The 17,897-nt window shown below is 44.5% G+C and overlaps 1 protein-coding gene across 1 annotated transcript in view; it reads left to right on the top strand.

The window, feature by feature from the left end:
* Window positions 1-4,735: 4,735 nt before the first annotated feature.
* LOC309563352 (membrane-spanning 4-domains subfamily A member 5-like) overlaps window positions 4,736-17,897 on the top strand; it is a gene marked incomplete at its 3' end in the record, with an annotated part of 58,864 nt that continues 45,702 nt past the window's right edge. The window contains exons 1-3 of the mRNA XM_082267746.1: window positions 4,736-5,032; window positions 10,839-10,949; window positions 14,124-14,180. Coding sequence (XP_082123872.1) covers window positions 4,742-5,032; window positions 10,839-10,949; window positions 14,124-14,180 — 459 coding nt within the window. The 5' untranslated portion in view covers window positions 4,736-4,741. The remainder of the gene's footprint in view (window positions 5,033-10,838; window positions 10,950-14,123; window positions 14,181-17,897) is intronic.

Here is a 17,897-nt window from a genome sequence, read left to right as displayed (position 1 = left end):
CGCAGTGGGTACCAAACTGTCACAGCAGTGATGCCGGCGCCGAGGGAGAGGATCGAGGCTTCGGGCGGCCGCATCGCTGGACCGTTGGACAGGTGAGTGAAATGGCTGGAACTCTGCTTTTAAGGCTTTCTGTGTGATGTAATCCTCAGTCCTAGAACAGTTTTTTCTTAGCCTATTATATTGTCCCCCTGGGATGTTTACTTCCATGCGGGATAGTGACAGTTTGAGAAATGGAGTTATGAATTACCACTGGTGGGTTAAGTGTGATTCTTGCTGATGATAGTGTCTTGGTCATGTGATAAAACCAAATTGAGAAAAAAAACACTTCATTTGGCTCAGTCACATGTATAAAGGACAGTCCTAGGGAATTAGCATTCCAATGGGCCACAAAGGAGAAGAACACATAATAATAATAATAGTCTCGCTCAAATTTCTGTGTTTTATCACTGACAAGTTCACCCTCCATGTTTTTTAACATTGCGCTCTAAGACTTTCAACCATTCATTTTAACTTCCTTTTTCTTTGTTGGATGATTAATCAAATGCATTTAACAGTGCTGAACTCCACTAGGAGTCTCCACCCCTTAGTCAGATCATCGTCCACAAAACGACATTGCTTTTTAATACTAAGCCCTCTGGGCCTAATCCCTAAGGCCCCTTTCACACTATCCGATTCCGTTTTTCTCAGCCGGGGGATCGAGCCGCCGATTCCCCGCTGAGCAGCAGGAGGACAGCTGTCAGTCCCCCATGCATCTCTATGGGGGAAATCGGATGGGAACGGACCGTCGGTCCGTTCTCATCCGATCCCATCCGCTGGACGGATGGAAAATAGGGTTTCTGTCCTTCCAGATTTGACGGATTGGATCGGGTCGGATGTCAGCGGACATGTCTCCGCTGCCATCTGATGCCCCATAGGAATGCATGGTGGGACTGTTCAGATCCGCCAAAAAAAACAAACAGGCGGATCTGAACGGTCCGCTTGTGTGAAAGGGGCCTAATTCTAGGTATTTCTGCTGAAAAGATAAGTCCCACCATTGGGTACTTTCATATTGTTTGGCATGTTGCAATTGTAACCTCAAAGGACTCTGTATGGGGTGGTTGCTTACTTACTACAGGAATAATCACACTGTCATTATGAGAATTGATGGCCTGATTATTGTTAGCAATAATCTCTTTGAAAATGTGTTATAATCTATAGGACCTATCATTAGCCATCATTAGCCGTTACAAAAAAAATTAAATAATAGAAAAACTTTATACGTATAGACGATTGCTTACCAACTCTACAAATCCAAGTGTATGTAGCACTTCTCCCTTGGGGGCTGCTTATTACGGGTACCCCTGAGTTACCATTAGCAACTTATTACGGGTACCCCTGAGTTACTATTAGCAACTTATTACGGGTACCCCTGAGTTACCATTAGCAACTTATTACGGGTACCCCTGAGTTACCATTAGCAACAACAGGACGGTTTGACATTTTCCCAAGTGTTTTAGCTCAGTCAGGAAACAGTCCGGTAGCTTTGGTTTTTGTGTTAGGCCACTGCTTCACTTTGCCCTTTGCTGTGAAGTATAAGTGAATGAGCTTTCTGAGGTAATCTGTACTGTACTGCTGAACAACTTCAGGGCCCTTCCTGGCACCCCCTTTGTTCCTTATCTTCAGGGTCAACTACACGGCACCCCCTTTATGTGTCAGCTAGCTCCTTGATCCCCTGACTTCTCTGGAGTGGTCCCCTCTCTCAGGCAGACCCTTATGCAGATTCTCTGGTACTCATGATACTGTTTTTCCCACAAGACTCTGCCAGCAGCTCCACTGTCAGCACTCTGGATCCTTCTGCAGCTCAGCTCCACACCTGGTTCACTAGGCCGACCGCCTGAACCACCATCCTCACACCTGCAGGAGGAGAGACAGCCGTCCACCCCCTCCTGGGACTTTGCTCCCGCCAAAAGACGCCCTGGCACATGCTCCCTCCGGATTTATAGCCAATCCCAGGATGCATTGCAGCAATGCCCACCCACTGAGATGGCCATAAACCCTGATGTGCTACTGGTTAGGTTTCCTCCACTGTCCAACAAGCTCTCTCTTTGGACACAGTGGGGACACTCCCGCAGTCCCAGTAAGTCACACCTCGAAACATGTGACAGGCAAAACTAAAAGATTTGGCTCCCCTGATAAGCAGAAGGAACCACTTGATGCGTTTTCCTAGAACCTACCTAGGAGGGGGCTACATGTACATGTGATAATGGTCTAAAATATTTTTCAGTAAAACAATGCCCATTGGGTGCCACAAAGAGGCAATTGTAAAACGAATCGAGCAATAGACACATGAACAATACAAAATATATGTATAAAAAAAAAAAAACACATCAGTAATTGAAAATTGTCTGTATACACATGTGTATTCACAAAATGAATCTAAAAATTATGGAAAGAAGACTTTAGGATAAAAAATGATTCAATAATTATGAAAGGTTGTATCTTTTTGCTCTTAGTCTCCTGAGTCCTAATATTTAATTCAATGTTACCTGACAGGAGCACAGTTGAGCTTTGACTAATCACTGTGTTTCTTGTTCATACAAATACAATATTGGTGGATCTACAGCTAGTAGTAGAGCTTGGAACCTGGCTTGTCCTAGGATGACAATGCTCACTAACTGTACTGTGTCTATAGAAAAGCAGTATAAAACAGCAAAAGAGAGCCCGGTGGGACTTTAAATGAGGAGGACTCAATGTGTTATTAAAATGCAATGACATGGTAATAACAGCATGCGCATAAATACATTTTGAACGTTGAACTCGACGCGTTTCATGGGTCGCATTGCCCAATCATCAGGAGTATGTATATAAAAGCATATCTGAAAATATAATAAATGTTGTTAGCCAACATGCAGAGTGAATGACAGATGGGGCATGGATACTCAATAAATGTAAGACCCAAGTGGGGAGACACCATACTCACATACAAAGTCATGTTATCTTGCTTAGAAACAGCGCTGCCATACGGTGGGAGCTGAAGGAGCAGGAGCCCAAAGGGGAGCTACACCGGATCAGGGATGAGAATATGCCGTATGTGACGAGTGTTTGGGTATCTCCAAAGACATAGAAGAGCAGTATGGTCACTCCAGACTACGCTCCTGATTTAGACTACAAACACCTTCCCCTCCTCATCTCATTATATAAGTTGTGCCAAGATAGTTTAACCACTTTAACACTGCTCACTGTGCTGCTACTGCGGCACAGTGGCTCGTTATCGTCTGGTGACGTAGGTTTACGTCACCAGACATTCCGCTCTCTCGGCGGTGCGCGCGCGCCGCCGGAGGCTCGCTCCCGCTGTATTCAGTCGCAGCGGGAGTCGGGCCAGGGGAGGAGCGGCGGTGATCACCGCTGCTCTTCCCCGATCATCCGGGATCGAGTGTGGAGATCCGCCCGCTTGTGTAAACAAAGCGGGCGGATCTCCTTAGTGACAGGCAGGGTCAGATTGCAGGATTCAGCATAGCTGAACCTGCGATCTGTCCCTGTGTCACTCAGTCACCTCCCCCCACACACGTCAGTAAGCACCAGGCATACATTAACCCCTTGATCACCAATAAAAGTTAACCCCTTCCCTGCCAGTGTCGTTTTTACAGTAACAGTGCATATGTATAGCACTGATTACTGTAGTAATGTCACTGGTACCCCCAAAAGTGTCAAAAATGTCAGTCAAGGATCCGACCTGTCTGCCGCAATGTCGCAGTCCTGCAAAAAAAAATCGCAGATCGCTGCCATTACTAGTTAAAAAAAAAAAAAAACATAAAAATTACATAAATTTCCCGTAGTTAGTAGCTGCGATAACTTTTGCGCAAACCAATCAAAATACGCTTATTGCGATTTTTTTTTTTTTACCAAAAATATGTAGCAGAAAACAAATTGGCCTAAAATGGAAAAAAAAAGTTGATTTTTACATTTTTTTGGGGGGGGGGGAATTTCATATAAAAAAATGTGAAAAATATTGTTATTTTTTCTAAATTGTCGCTCTTTTTTTGTTTATAGCGCAAATATCGCACAGGTGATCAAATACCACCAAAAGAAAGCTCTGTTTGTGGGGAAAAAAAAGGACGTCAATTTAATTTGGGTACAGTGTCGCACAACCGCGCAATTGTCCATTAAAGTAACACAGTGCCGAATCGCAAAATAGGGCCTGGTCAGGATGGGGTAAAATCTTCCGGTCTTAAAGCGGTTAAAAATACACTTATTGAGTATTTTTTTGTCAAAGACATGTAGCTAAATACATTTTGGCCTAAATATATGACAAAAATTTAATATATTGGATATTTTTTAACTGTCAAAGTAGAAAAATATTGTTATTTTTTCAAAATTGTCGCTTTTTTTTATTAATATCGCAAAAAATAAAAATCGCAAAGATGATCAAATACCATCAAAAGAAAGCTCCGTTTGTGGGAAAAAAAGGACGTAAATTTTGTTTGGGTACGGCGTTGCATGACCGCGCAATTGTCAGTTAAATTCGCACCGTGCCGAATCGCAAAAAGTGGCCCAGACGTAAGACAGCAAAATCCTCCGGTGGTAAAGGGGTTAAAAAGCTGATAACATTGTTTCAGATTCAAATGACAGGGGTTCTAAACATTCAATACTGTATCCAAAACTAATTGTTAAAATATTGTCTCACTTTTGTGTTGATATTTTTGGAAAAACATACAAAATCTTGGTTTTAACTTTATAAACATTTTTTTCTATTTTAGATTTCATGATGTCAGATCCTGCGAGTCAAGGCGTACTTCCACGCTATGAGACTCTAATGAGCAGCGCGCCACCTGCAGTCCCATCTGCAGTCCCAGTGTCGAATGTGCCTGTGGAGTCTTTCTTTCAGAACGTCAGTCCTCCACCCCCCATGTTCTATGTCCCTCCTTCAACCCAGACCTGGAGTGTCCCCACTGTGGCACCGCAATGGCAGCTGTCCTCCATCATACCCCAAAATATGGACCCATCTTCACCATTTTTCCAAACATTTCTGAAGGGTAAACCAAAGGCTCTGGGAGTAAGTATTAAAGGTGACCATACCGCACACAGTTTATACAGGGAGCCCAGGAAATTATGAGAACCACATCTAAAAGTGTACCTGTCTTTTTGCAATAGACAATATAATGCATGGGGGACGGTAGAGATGGAGATACAGGGAAGTAGCACAGACCCCTAATGGGCCCCCCAGATGTGTCCCAGGATCTATCCCCAAATGGGTGCAAAGCAGCCATGCACACAGCAGCTCCAAAAGTCTCATAATGCAAAGATAAGGCAGTGTGTATATTTTTTAGGGTTTTATGCTGGTTGAACTTGGTTGGGGTGCAGAGTAAACCTTGGGATACTCCAAATTTAGTGTGCACAGTAGCAGAGGACACTCTGGCTCAACTAGACTTTTCAGGGTAACTCTCTTCTGGACTAACAATAGGCAAACAAACAACTCAGGGGTCTCCAAACACAGGAGCAGTTCTAAGTTAGCAACTCTGGAGCACGTGTTCAAAGGGTTAAGCAGCAACAGTCACTAGGATCTCTCCCTCTGGCCTATACTCACAATGTCCCCATGTACTAGTATGCCTTCATCCAATACCAGCCAGACACTTCTCCCTTGAGACTCCAGGCCAGGGCCTCAGTGAACCTCCTCTGAATTTTCTCCAGCTCCACTTATAAAACAGGCTCCTGAATCTGTCCTTAAGCTAGGACCTTGATGAACTCCAGCAGGCTTCAGCTAATCTGCCCAGAAGGGTAACAGGTCTTTCGGCTGGGTCTTCTCCTCCAGGACAGGAACCCCACTGTTCCAGGTCCAGATTGTTTATGCATCCCTCAGTCGCCTATTGGGAATTCTCTCCCCCAGGGACTGGCTGAGACCACATGAATATTTAGGCCTCTTGCAGCCCACTACATTCTAGAACTCACTAGAAGGCAGGGGGAAGTAGTTAAGCCTGGAGCCAGCAAGACTATCAGGTCACCTGTGGCCAGGTGACAACTGCACCCTGTTGGAGGCAGGGGTGCAGCACAAGGTAGTGAACACAATAACAGACTGCTGCAGATTGACCGGAACGTGAGCCCAAGATTCCCCAGGGCGCGGTGTCTAAGACCCAGCAGGTGTTCACCAAAGCCTCTAGTGGTGAGGATGGACTTGGCTGCAGCTGGGCCCAGGTCGCGGCCCCCTGGGGTCCCCCGGGTCATGCTCCATAGGGAGAGAAGGGAAGCAGACACTCAGGACACACGGAATGGTGATGGGTAAGCCGAGGTAGGGGGAAAAGGCAGACAAGGGTAACCAAGGGACAGGCCAAAGGTCAGGGTAACAGGCAAACAGGAATAGTTAGAGACAAGCCAAAGTCGGTACACAGTAAGGTTGATCAAGCACACGGCAGACAGGAAACAAGAAACAAACACTGTAGAACAGCAAAGCAGACCTGCAGTGCACTGGTTAATATAGACTTCCTGTGATGACCTGGTGTGGGGCAGGAACAGGAAGGAAAGGTGATAAAAAAGGAACCAGAAGTGAAGTCTGACCTCTAATACAGACATGAAGGAACAGGTAAGCTGCCAAACACTATTGCAAGTCCATGACAAAGACCTTGAACATCCATAAACAATTACACACCACTCCGAGGATTACAGAGGAGCTAAAGAATTAAATTTGCCTGCACCTCTCTAGCAACCTATTATAGAAGGGTGTTACAGGTAGATCCTTGGAAATACAGGACCCTGTGCCACGTTCCCTGTCAAATTCTCCTGAACTAAAAGAAAGCAGACCCAAGCAGGTGCCTCGCTGTCAATTAGCAGCTGCCAGTAGCCAATACACGGATGGGGAAAGTATTCCCGGCTGTGTGTGTGAAGTCAGCCAACTTACTATGAGGAATAAGGAAAGTAGGAGGCTGCACCATCACATGATCGTGGAAAAAAAACATAAAAATAAAAGTAAATAAAAAATGTTTGATGCAAAAGTAATAGTGGTTACATTTAAAATGCTGTCTGCTTTAATTACAGTATTTAAGTGTCATTTCTGTCTGCTGCTTCATTCCTTTATCAGCAGGAGTAACTTCTGACAATTTTTTCGGACACTAAGAGAGAAACGGTGACAGGGGAGGGACCTTCAACAGACTGACAGCCTCAGCTCTGTTCCTGTGTGCTGTGTGGAGGGAATTGTGTCTCGTTCCTCCAATCAGCTCTCAGAGCTCTCCTCACTGAGCTCCGCAGAGTGTAGTTTCAGCTCTCCACCCCTTTTTTTGGGACTCTCAACAAGCTTTAAATAATTCAACACTTTGAGTGGATGTAGAGAAGAGAAGACAACAGATAAACAGGTACAACTTACGAAGGAGGTTTTGCTTTATCTCTGTGTATTATCTGAGGATAGTCCCCTCACTAGGTATACGTAAGGGTTTGCAACCACTTTAAACATTACAGATACAAATTTTGACAGTTGCTAGAACTGCTAACACTCAGGAGTGGGGCAAACAGTTTTGGCAAACTAAAAAAAAAAAAAAAATGTTGATTTATTGATTAACTGTTTTTTTTTTTTTTATTATTTATTTCAAATTGAATTCAACATTTTTTACTGACTTGTTGTCCATATATTGTCCACATAATTCATTATTTAGCACTGTTAGCACACAAAAATATATTTTCTTTAGAGCAGGACATATTCTAACTCCAATTATTATAATACTGAGTTATCCCTTTCTGAAACCTTTGTGCCTGGCCTGAATATAGCAGAGATAATCAGTGCAGGCAATCTTCATTATAAACTGTAGCTGAACCCAACAAACACTTGGCAGCCACACATACCTTTATTGAATGCGGAATGCAGTAGATGTTGATATTGACATGATTAAAGTGGGAGCAAACTCCCATGCATGAATTGTACCCATAGGTAAGCCTATAAAAAAAGCTTACCTATAGGTACTGTAAATATCTCCTAAATGTGCACTGTTTAGGAGATATTTATTGTAGATGTGTAGATGATGATGTCACTGGTGCATGCGCTCTGAAGGAACAGCCACCCGAGCCATTCCTTTAGAGTCCCATGCTGTAAACGGCAGCTCCCTCACACATGCGCTGGAGTGACGTCATAGTGGCTCCAGCCAGTCACACAGCCGGAGCCCACGAACCCTGAAGGAAGACCGGGTGAAGATGGAAGCTGTGTATGATAGACAGCACACTGGTCCAATGCTGGGATGTATGAAGTCTATCATAGGAGCCGGTCCAGGAGGCAGGACTTCATATGACAGCTGCTGCTGGGAAATTCAAATCAAAGTTGTGTCACAGTGGGAGATCCCTGCTGTGTGTGACATGGCCAGCTCTCCTCTCTCTGATCCCTGTGCATTGGTGAGGCTGCATTGATGGGTACTGATCAGGCTGCATTAATGGGCACTGGGGAGACTGCATTGAGGGGCACTGGTGAGGCTGTATTGATGGGCACCAAAAAGGCTGCATTTATGGGCACTGATGAGGCTGCGCTGATGGGCATTGGTGAAGCTGCGCTGATGGGCATTGGTGAGGCTGCATTGATGAGCACTGATGAGGCTGCGCTGATGGCCACTGGTGAGGCTGCATTTATGGGCACTAATTTGGCTGCATTGATGGGCACTGGTGAGGCAGCATTGATTCGCACTGGTGAGGCAGCATTGATGGGCACTGATCAGGCTGCATTAATGGGCACTGGTGAGGCTGCTTTGATGGGCACTGATGAGGCTGCATTTATGGACACTAATGAGGCTGCATTGTTGGGCACTGATAAGGCTGCATTGATGGGCATTAGTGAGGCTGCATTGATAGGCACTAGTGAGGCTACATTGATGGGCACTGATGAGGCTGCGCTGATGGCCACTGGTGAGGCAGCATTGATGCACACTGGTGAGGCAGCACTGATTGCCACTGATAAGGCTGAATTAATGGGCACTGATGAGGCTGCACCGATGGGCACTGATAAAGTTGTTGTTAATATTCATTTTTGTAACTTAATTCTGCATACAACATTTAACAGTGTCATTTCATAATGAGAATTTGAGGTCATGTTTAGGGGCGGGTTAGGGGTTGGGTGTGGCAACTAGGGGCAAGTAACTCTTAAGACCTGGCTAGTGGCCCCAATGTAGACTATATACATAGATGCACGTGCATTGCCCATAAAACTTTTTGGAGGCAGCACAGGGTACATTTCTTCCATCCAACATTTTAAACAGGCAGCTCTATCTGTTGAGGAACATGGGAACTACCGCTTAGGGCTGCCTCCCTTTTGCACCAAATGGAGGAACACATTTTTCTGTTCAAGATATGGTATATAACTGAAAGAGTGAAACCGAACATATTCGGCTCTCGACTCTCAAGCCTAAGAGTCAGATTAAAAGTTAGAGTAGGAGAAGGAATTTTTAATAATAGAGGCTAAAACACCATTAATGAATAAAAATCATAACATTGAACTCCCAATTTAGTACCTCAATCAATGCATATCGCCAGGTGAAGCCTTTCCTGTGGAACACCTGACCACAACCAAAGTTGTTGGACAAGCTTCTAATAGTCACCTGGCAGAAAGAGACAGTAAGGCTGAGGACGGAAAGGAGCCAGATGACATTGGACAGCCAGGAAATGAGGTGGACTCTATCTGACTTGCTTCAGCTTCAAATGCAAACTGTGAGAATCTAACAGTGTGCAGTGAATTCAGAGTAAGCAATTTGAGTACAGAAGAGGGGCCTCTACGACTGTGCTGGACAATGTAGCAGTTGGTCTTCCATTGTCATTCCCTTTTGTGAGATCTCTGGTGCAGTTTTCACTTTATTTCACTAGATGTCCCCAGGTATCCCTGGTTCCTTAATTGGAATCATGTTCAAGAGAAGTACTTCCCTTTTGTTCTGTCTTCTAAAGTGGAATGTGTGAAAGAAGAAAATGGTCACACACCACCACGGAATCCAATGAAGAAAAGTTCTAGTGCAGTTAGTGGTACAGGGTACAGCAGGGTAGGACAGTAGATGTGTTTCACACGACTTCTACGTTTGTTTCTAAAGTGGAAGGCAGGTCTGGAACCAGTGTGTCCTCTGCCATGGATTCTGGGTGCCATCTTGGGGAAGCCTGTGTCTGACTGGACACAGAGTTCTCTTGGGATTTATGTGGATTTTGGTATCTTCCTCTGCCCTCCACTCTTGTTTACTGCTTGTAAGTTTAGTTCTAGCTAGACCCTCCCCATTTCTTCCTCAGTCAGTGTTAGTACTTCTAAGAGACAGGGCTTAGGAAGTCTATTGTCTTCTTACGCTTCAAAAGACTGGAAAGGCATCCTCTATACTGCAATTGTCTTATGTAAGGTTGCGTTGGATTCAACTTCTGTGTCTTATTGAAGAGTTAAGCTGCCTGTGGATAGTGCCAAGTGAGCAAGTGACCATACTGGCTGGACAGAATGGGTCAAAAAGATGTACTATATGTCAAAGCATTAAGCGTCATTTCAAACAGAACAATTAGCTCTGATAAAAGACAATCATACAACTGTCAAGATGACTTGAAATAAATCTAAAGGCTGTGTTAATTGACACACAATGCCATAATATGCTGCAGATGTGCTAGAGATTGGTTTATGAATAGAGTAAAAAATCCATAGGTTGACACTAGGCTAGATATAAGGCTGTACAGGGATTCCACCAAATGACACATGAGGGTCATACTGATTTCTGACTTTTGGTACGACATGAAAGAATGAGAAAGTGTTCTTTGAGGAACTTGAACTTGCCTAGAAATAATCCCCATCTGGGTTGAATCATCAACTAGGCAATATCAATGGCACTTAGTATTGTGCAAAGCTGCATCAAACTAATTAATATTCATTCTTTCCCCCTCAGATTGTGGTCATTGTGGCAGCCATCTTGGAGATCGGTCTCGGCATTTCATTGGCCTTCACCCGCTTTGGCCTATCGCTTATAAGTGGAATTCCTTTTTGGGGCTCTCTGTTTGTAAGTAGAATTACAATTTGCTGTTTGTGTTGTATTCCACTAGTGCACAAAAGTATCGGCCTGCTGTACCATCTATTGGCCAATGATAGGTTAGCTTTAACCAGTGTAGTAGGGAAGAGTTTAAATCAAAGTGAGATGTTGTTGCCTGTGTCCCCATTTGAGAGTTTCCCTTCACTTCCTGTCCTGGAGACCACTGTCCTTTGATCACTGGGACAGGAATGGGGTTTAATCTTTTTCATTAAAGCGGAGTTCCACCCTGGTTATACATTTTTTAATAAAAATACCCCCGGGACAGTCAGGGCTAGCACATTCAACAATGGCTAGCCTCTGATCTGTCCCGGGTTGCACTTACCTTTTGGGAGAAATACTTACCTTGAAAATGTCTTGTCCAGCGCTGCCATCTCAGGTGTGGGCAGCTTGAAGCCAGCGCGATCCTCTTCTGTGTCCTCTTCCTTCTTCTTCGGTCCCACGATGCACTGCACCGGCCCCGACGTCACTTCCGGTGCGCGCGCGTCATCCCTCCACAGCTTCTGGGCATGCCCAGAAGCTGTTAATAAGGGAATGACGCGCGCGCCCTGGAACTGACGTCGAGGCACAATGATTCCTGGGAGCGATGACGTTCAGCTCACAGGAATCATTGCAAAAGCCAGGAAGTGACAAATCGCCGTGGCCGCCGAGGGGAGGAAGAAGGAAGTAAGGTAAGTATATTTTCTCTACAAGGTAAGTAAAAAAAAAAAAAAATTGCGATTATCCATTTGTTTTTCAGGTGACCCGGAGCGAGAAGATGGAGGTAAGTATAAATTTAGGGTGGAACTCCGCTTTAAGAACAAAGACAAATAGAATAACCTATGCTAATTAAAAAAAAATGTGACTGGATTTCCGTTTAAGTTGATCATAAGTGAAAACTTGCCATTTATATGCGCACATGCGTTCCAGCATATTAAGCCCCTGTTGTGTGATGAATGCCGATAAACAGGCTAAAGCCTCGTACACACGCAACGATTGTTGGCCGTGACTTTTCGGCCAACGTCCGATCGTCGGCTTGTTAGTATGATGCTTCCGACAACCGACTGCAACTTTTCGGCCGAATAAAATCTGGTGTGCATGCTATAAAATTTTTGTTGGCCGTAACCACAACGGCCGATTTTTCGTCAGTCAGTACAGATTTCGGCAGACAAAAATCTGATGAGCAAGACTGGGCATGCTCAGAGAAGAAAAAACACACAGAAAGTAAACCAGCACATGACATCACTTCTGAAGTTGGTTTTTGTTGGCCAACAAAAGTCCAGTGCAAGTCTAGAGCACATTTCAACCGACACAACAGCACTGGACAAAAGACGGCCGATCGGTCGGCCGATAATCGTTGCGTGTGTACGAGGCATAAGCCTTCTAATATGGATTGGGCATTGGCATGTTTCAGACTAGAGCTGTTGACAAAACTTTGAGCAGTTGGTGGGCTGGCTGCTGGTGTACAATGACTGCAGTATATAGGAGGGTCTATAGAAGCTTTTATCAACATTTTAACCCCTGAGGAACCCTTTAAACAATTTTCAGGTTTTGTGGAGCCCCTGCTAGATCTATTGGGGTTGGGTGGAAAAAAATGTCCCTTGCATTGGTGGCCCTTAGAGATACAAACAGTTAAAAAAGATTATTGGTGGCATGCCACTGACTCTGCCAAGTGGTATTGCCTCCGGAACTAAGCAGACACCATCAGATGGGGGTTCATCAACTCAAGGAACCTCTGGCAATCTCTGGAGGAACTCTAGGGTTCTGCAAAACCCTAGTTGGTCTAGAGCACAGGTGTCAAACACAAGGCCCGCAGGCCAAATTTGGCCCACCAGGCCATTTTCCTGTGGCCCTCACATCTCTCCTGCTGCTACAGCACCCCTCTAATCTTGCCCCATCTTGTCTCAACAGTCGGCAGCAGAGATGAGGCCAGAACTCTTCCGCCAGATCCTGCACTTCTCTGTGCAGCTGCGGAGAGGCTTGTCTATGTCCCCCTCCTCCCTATCTCAGGGGTCAGCAGCAGACAGGAGGGCAGAACTTTCTGCAAATCCTACTCCTCTGGGTGCACCCCCTTGTCTTCGACTCCCCTGGTCTTGGCATTCAGCAGACACTGGCAGTTGACTCCAGCCCCCCTCTGGTTCTCCTCCAGACTCCCAGACTCTTCCCTGGCTTCTTCCTGGCAGAAGCACAAGGTAAGAGGGGTGCCCTATAATTTAAAGGAAGGTGGGGGGCTCTTGACACCTGATGTAAGGGGGGTGGGGTGCTCTGGATATCTAGACTTCCAGATACAACCGGCCCTTTGAAGGCAACCATATACTGATGTGGTCAGTGATAGAATTGAGTTTGACACCCCTAGTCTAGAGAGTTTACTTGAAGAGTTAGTTTAGGTTGGTGTTCATTTTTGAAGTTTAAATTCAGTTTTAGGTTTACAGTAAGCCATGGGGAAAGGGACTCCACCCCCCCCTGGGACAGAGACCTCTTATTGCTTGGGAACAGGGACCCCATCTCCACTAGGGATAGGGACCCCTTCTCACTTGGGGATAGGGACCCCATCACCTCTGGGGACAGAGACTCCAATTTAAACCTATACTGTTATTATTACTATGTTAGGATTATTATTATCTACATTAAATAGCAGGTGAATGCAGCCCTCCATGCATTCACATACATTGAATCTGGCCCTTAAGTGGAAAAAAGTTGCCGACTCCTGGCTTAGAGGCTTCTGGCATTTGTGCAACTAATGTTTTAGAATAATGTTCAGTTGTGTTCTTACCTATTTTTTTTATAACCAAATTTTTATTGAGTTTTTGCAAGAAGGTTAGGTAAAAATGTTGTAGTAACATAATAAAGAAGAGAAAATTATCACATTGGTCACAGATTTGAATCAAGAAACATGAACATAATAACAGGTCGAGTCAAGGCAATTCAAGTGAACCTTGCCGGTAACACATGAGTGTTGGGCTTCCACCATGTGAGGTCCAAACGTTAAGGTACACCGGGCTCTGACTACCTCACATGGGAACCAACTGTAGTCAGGACTGGGTACAACAAGGGGATTATTATGGGTTGGGGTCATCAGTGATTAACTTGTGGTAGGCCAATTGGTGGAGGGGCTACGAGAGGAGGGATCATGTACCAGCAAGGTTACCTATTTATTTTTTATTGCAGTACATCATTGCTGGATCTCTGACACTTGGCGCTCAGACAAAACCCAATATCTGCTTGGTGAGTTTTTTTTCTTTCCATTTTTTACATAGCTGGAAAGTAACATTGCTATATGGTGTGTATACATTTTCTTTAAAAGTTGAATAATAATATAATAAGTAATATATACAGTAGCTGTGCAAGACTGATTCATAGTAAGTACTACTACTCAATGTCAAGCAGCAGCTGCAAAAGCAAAAAAAAAAAAAAAGAAAATTCGGGGGGAGGACGTTTAACAATGTGACAAAGGCAACTAAATTAATCAACTGGGTGAAAGGTTCCATTTACAATAAAAGTTAAGAAAAAAAATAGTTTGTTTGGTTTGGAAAAAAAGCAATAGATTTCACTTTGTCCCAAGGCCTGTGCAAAAAAACACTTCTGTCTGAGGACCAGAGGTGGGAGAACCCTGAGGTCTGAAAAGGCCTGTCACTTTTTTTGGCAACGTCCTATCTCTTAGCTCCTGAGTGTTTATGTAGCGCTACCCCTGAAGGAGCCACTTTAGGTTCTTTCCCCAACAGCGCAGAGGTAGCCAGGCACACAACAACAGTTCATTCACTCCGACTCAGTAATCAGTCTAGTGGTGGTCTTTCAGAAGTTTATTTGCTAGAAGAACCTGGGGGTGTTGGCAGGCCCGTCTTTAACATTTATTGGACCCTGGTCAAGCAATTTATTGGGTCCCCCCCCCCCCCCTAGCTCCCACCATGCCACCATGCAATTTTGCTCTCCACCTGCTCTGAGAGATACAATAAATAGCAGCTAAACTCAAAATCAGTTTACTGCAGCAGATAAGGCAGCTAGTGGTCACTGCACATCATTACTGCAAAATGATTGGCTGCTAGAGATTGCTGCATATTATTACCACTCACTGATTGGTTGCTAGAGGTTACTATACATCATTACTGCTGATTGGTTGCTACAGGTTACTGCACATCATTACTGCTAACTAATTGGTTTCTAGATAGAATATGCTACAAACACACAACAGTCCCCTTGCCAGAGTAGAAGTTTTCCCTTGCAGCAGAATGTATTATGTGGCAGAAAATATGGGGTTAATGAAGCCGACCAGGAAAACATTCAAAACAGTACTGTCAATGAGCATAGCAAGCAGAGAGGCAGATAAGTGATAATTTAGTGGCTAAAACAATGAAAATTCAATACAGCAGGGCAAACTAGCTAATTCGGATTGGTAATCACAAAACATACCAGCTGTCCGCTCATCTGTGCCGGCCGACTGATCGGTGTTATGTACATGCGGGGCAGAGAAAGGTGATGAAAAGCCAAGCACACATTCTCATTCAGATGTAACTCCTGCTGCCCACCGACTTTCTGCTCATCCATGTCATTGCCTCCTCATAGCGATCCTCTCTCACTCCTCTGGCCGATTCCACTGCTTGTCAGTATGTCTCTCCACTCAGCCAGCTCCCGCTGTCAGCCAAGGACACTGCCGCTTACTAATTCCCTTTCCCTGCAGCTGCACTATGTAACAGGGATGGATTATTAGGATGTTGGGCTCCTCAACATTTACAGGGCCCTGGGCAGGTGCCCCCTTTTGCCCTGCCTTAAAGACGGCCCTGGGTGTTGGGGATTTGGGGCGATGCAGGACAATCCATCAATATACATATTGTTAGCAGAGGACACTTCTTGTTTAGCAGCTGTAGCACTAATATGGGCCAACTTGAACAGTCTATGGTTCACAGCTGGGGACCATGAAACAGTATGAGCACAAGTAAAAACAGAATGGAACAGTCCAAGGTTCACGGCTGGGGACCATGAATTAGTATGAGCACATGTAAAAGCAGACGGGAACAGTCCACGATTCACAGCTGGGGACCATGAAGTAGTTTGAGGACAGGTAAAGGCAAACTGGAATAGTCATTGGTTTACGGCTGGCGACCATGAAGTAGTATGAGCACAAGTAAAGGCAAACTGGAACAGTTCACGGTTCACAGCTGGGGACCTTGAAGTAGTATGAGCACAGGTAAAGGCAAACTGGAACAGTTCACGGTTCACAGCTGGGGACCTTGAAGTAGTATGAGCACAGGTAAAGGCAAACTGGAACAGTCCACTGTTCACAGCTGGCGACCATGAAGTAGTATGAGCACAAGTAAAGGCAAACTGGAACAGTACACGGTTCACAGCTGGGGACCTTGAACTAGTATGAGCACAAGTAAAGGCAGACTGGAACAGTCCATGAAATGATTGAAATTATATATATATATATATATATATATATATATATATAATAGAAAGACATATATCATAACAGTAGCGCAAGGATGGTGGGAACCCCTCACCATCACATAGTTTTTCACAAACCCGGTGCAAAGGCTAAGGCCCACATATATAATAAAAACATATGAAGTGACCTTATAGCACAGTTCTCAGTACACACTTAGTCCATAAAGTCCATGAACTTAAAATGAATGTGAGAATGTGAATAATCTTCAAGGAGCAGAAGTAATCCGTGATATTAGGGGGAACACCCCACTCTCCACCACCACAGTGCCGGGATAATAGCTGGATGGAACACTCACCAACTGACCAGGCTCAAAGCGCATGGATTCCAAGAAGCATTAATCCACCGGACCGCCACAAACACCCAATCAGATAATGTAACTCCCATGTATAAAAAACATAAAATGCTACACTAGTGTATTCATGTTTACACACGCTTTATTAAAAATCCCACACAATACACTCACTTGTTCAGAAGAAGATATTCACATATAAAACTTAATCCCACATCAACCGGAGCTATGGATATCCTTTAGACGCCTGCACCGGCTCCACGCCAAGTAGGAAGTTCCTCCGGACAATCCAATCACCCCGCCGTATCGGTGTAAGCACTCTAAAATACAAAGTGTGTTACTGGCCAGATCATCAGATGAAAACGGAGGGGGGGGTTCCACCTTATCCCTTCAAAACCAAACACATATTAATTACACAGGTTCTGTGGCTGATTAACTACTTAACAACAGCCTGCCGCAAACCGACGTAGCTCTACGTCGGTCGTGCGCCTGCAGCTAGGGGGCAAGCGCGCCACCCCCACTTGGCAGTGGGGACTCCGATGCACGGGGCAGCCGGCTCCAATTCCCGTCTGACACACGCGATCGCTCCCCGCTGAGAGAGAAGGACGGTCGGCTGTTGTAAACACAACTGACCTTTCTTCTCACTGGAATGATCACAGAGCGCCTGTGATCCTATATAGGAACACAGGTCTTTATGGTCATGCCATAAGCCCCGCCCCCATACAATTAGAAACACTCCCCTAGGTACACATTTAACCCCTTGATCACCCATTGTGTTAACCCCTTCCCTGCCAGTGTCATTATTACAGTAACAGTGCATATTTTTAGCACTGATTACTGTAGTAATGTCACTGGTCAGTTAGGGGTCCGATCTGTCCGACGCAACGCGCAACGTCGCAGTCCTGCTAAAAATCACAGATCGCCGCCATTACTAGTAAAAAAAAAAAAAAAAAAAACAATAAAAATTACATAAATCTTTCCCGTAGTTAGTAGATGCGATAACTTTTGTGCAAACCAATCAGAATACGCTTATTGCGATTTTTTTTTTTTTTTTTTTTCACCAAAAATATGTAGCAGACAACAAATTGGCATCAAATGTTAAATTTTGATTTTATATATATATATATATATATATATATATATATATATATATATATATATATTTTTTTTTTTTTTTTTGGGGGGGATATCATATAGCAGAATGTGAAAA

Source organism: Pelophylax lessonae (assembly GCF_965119305.1).
Source record: "Pelophylax lessonae genome assembly, chromosome: 9".
Lineage (NCBI taxonomy): Eukaryota > Metazoa > Chordata > Amphibia > Anura > Ranidae > Pelophylax > Pelophylax lessonae.
This window is presented reverse-complemented; position numbering and strand designations above follow the sequence as displayed.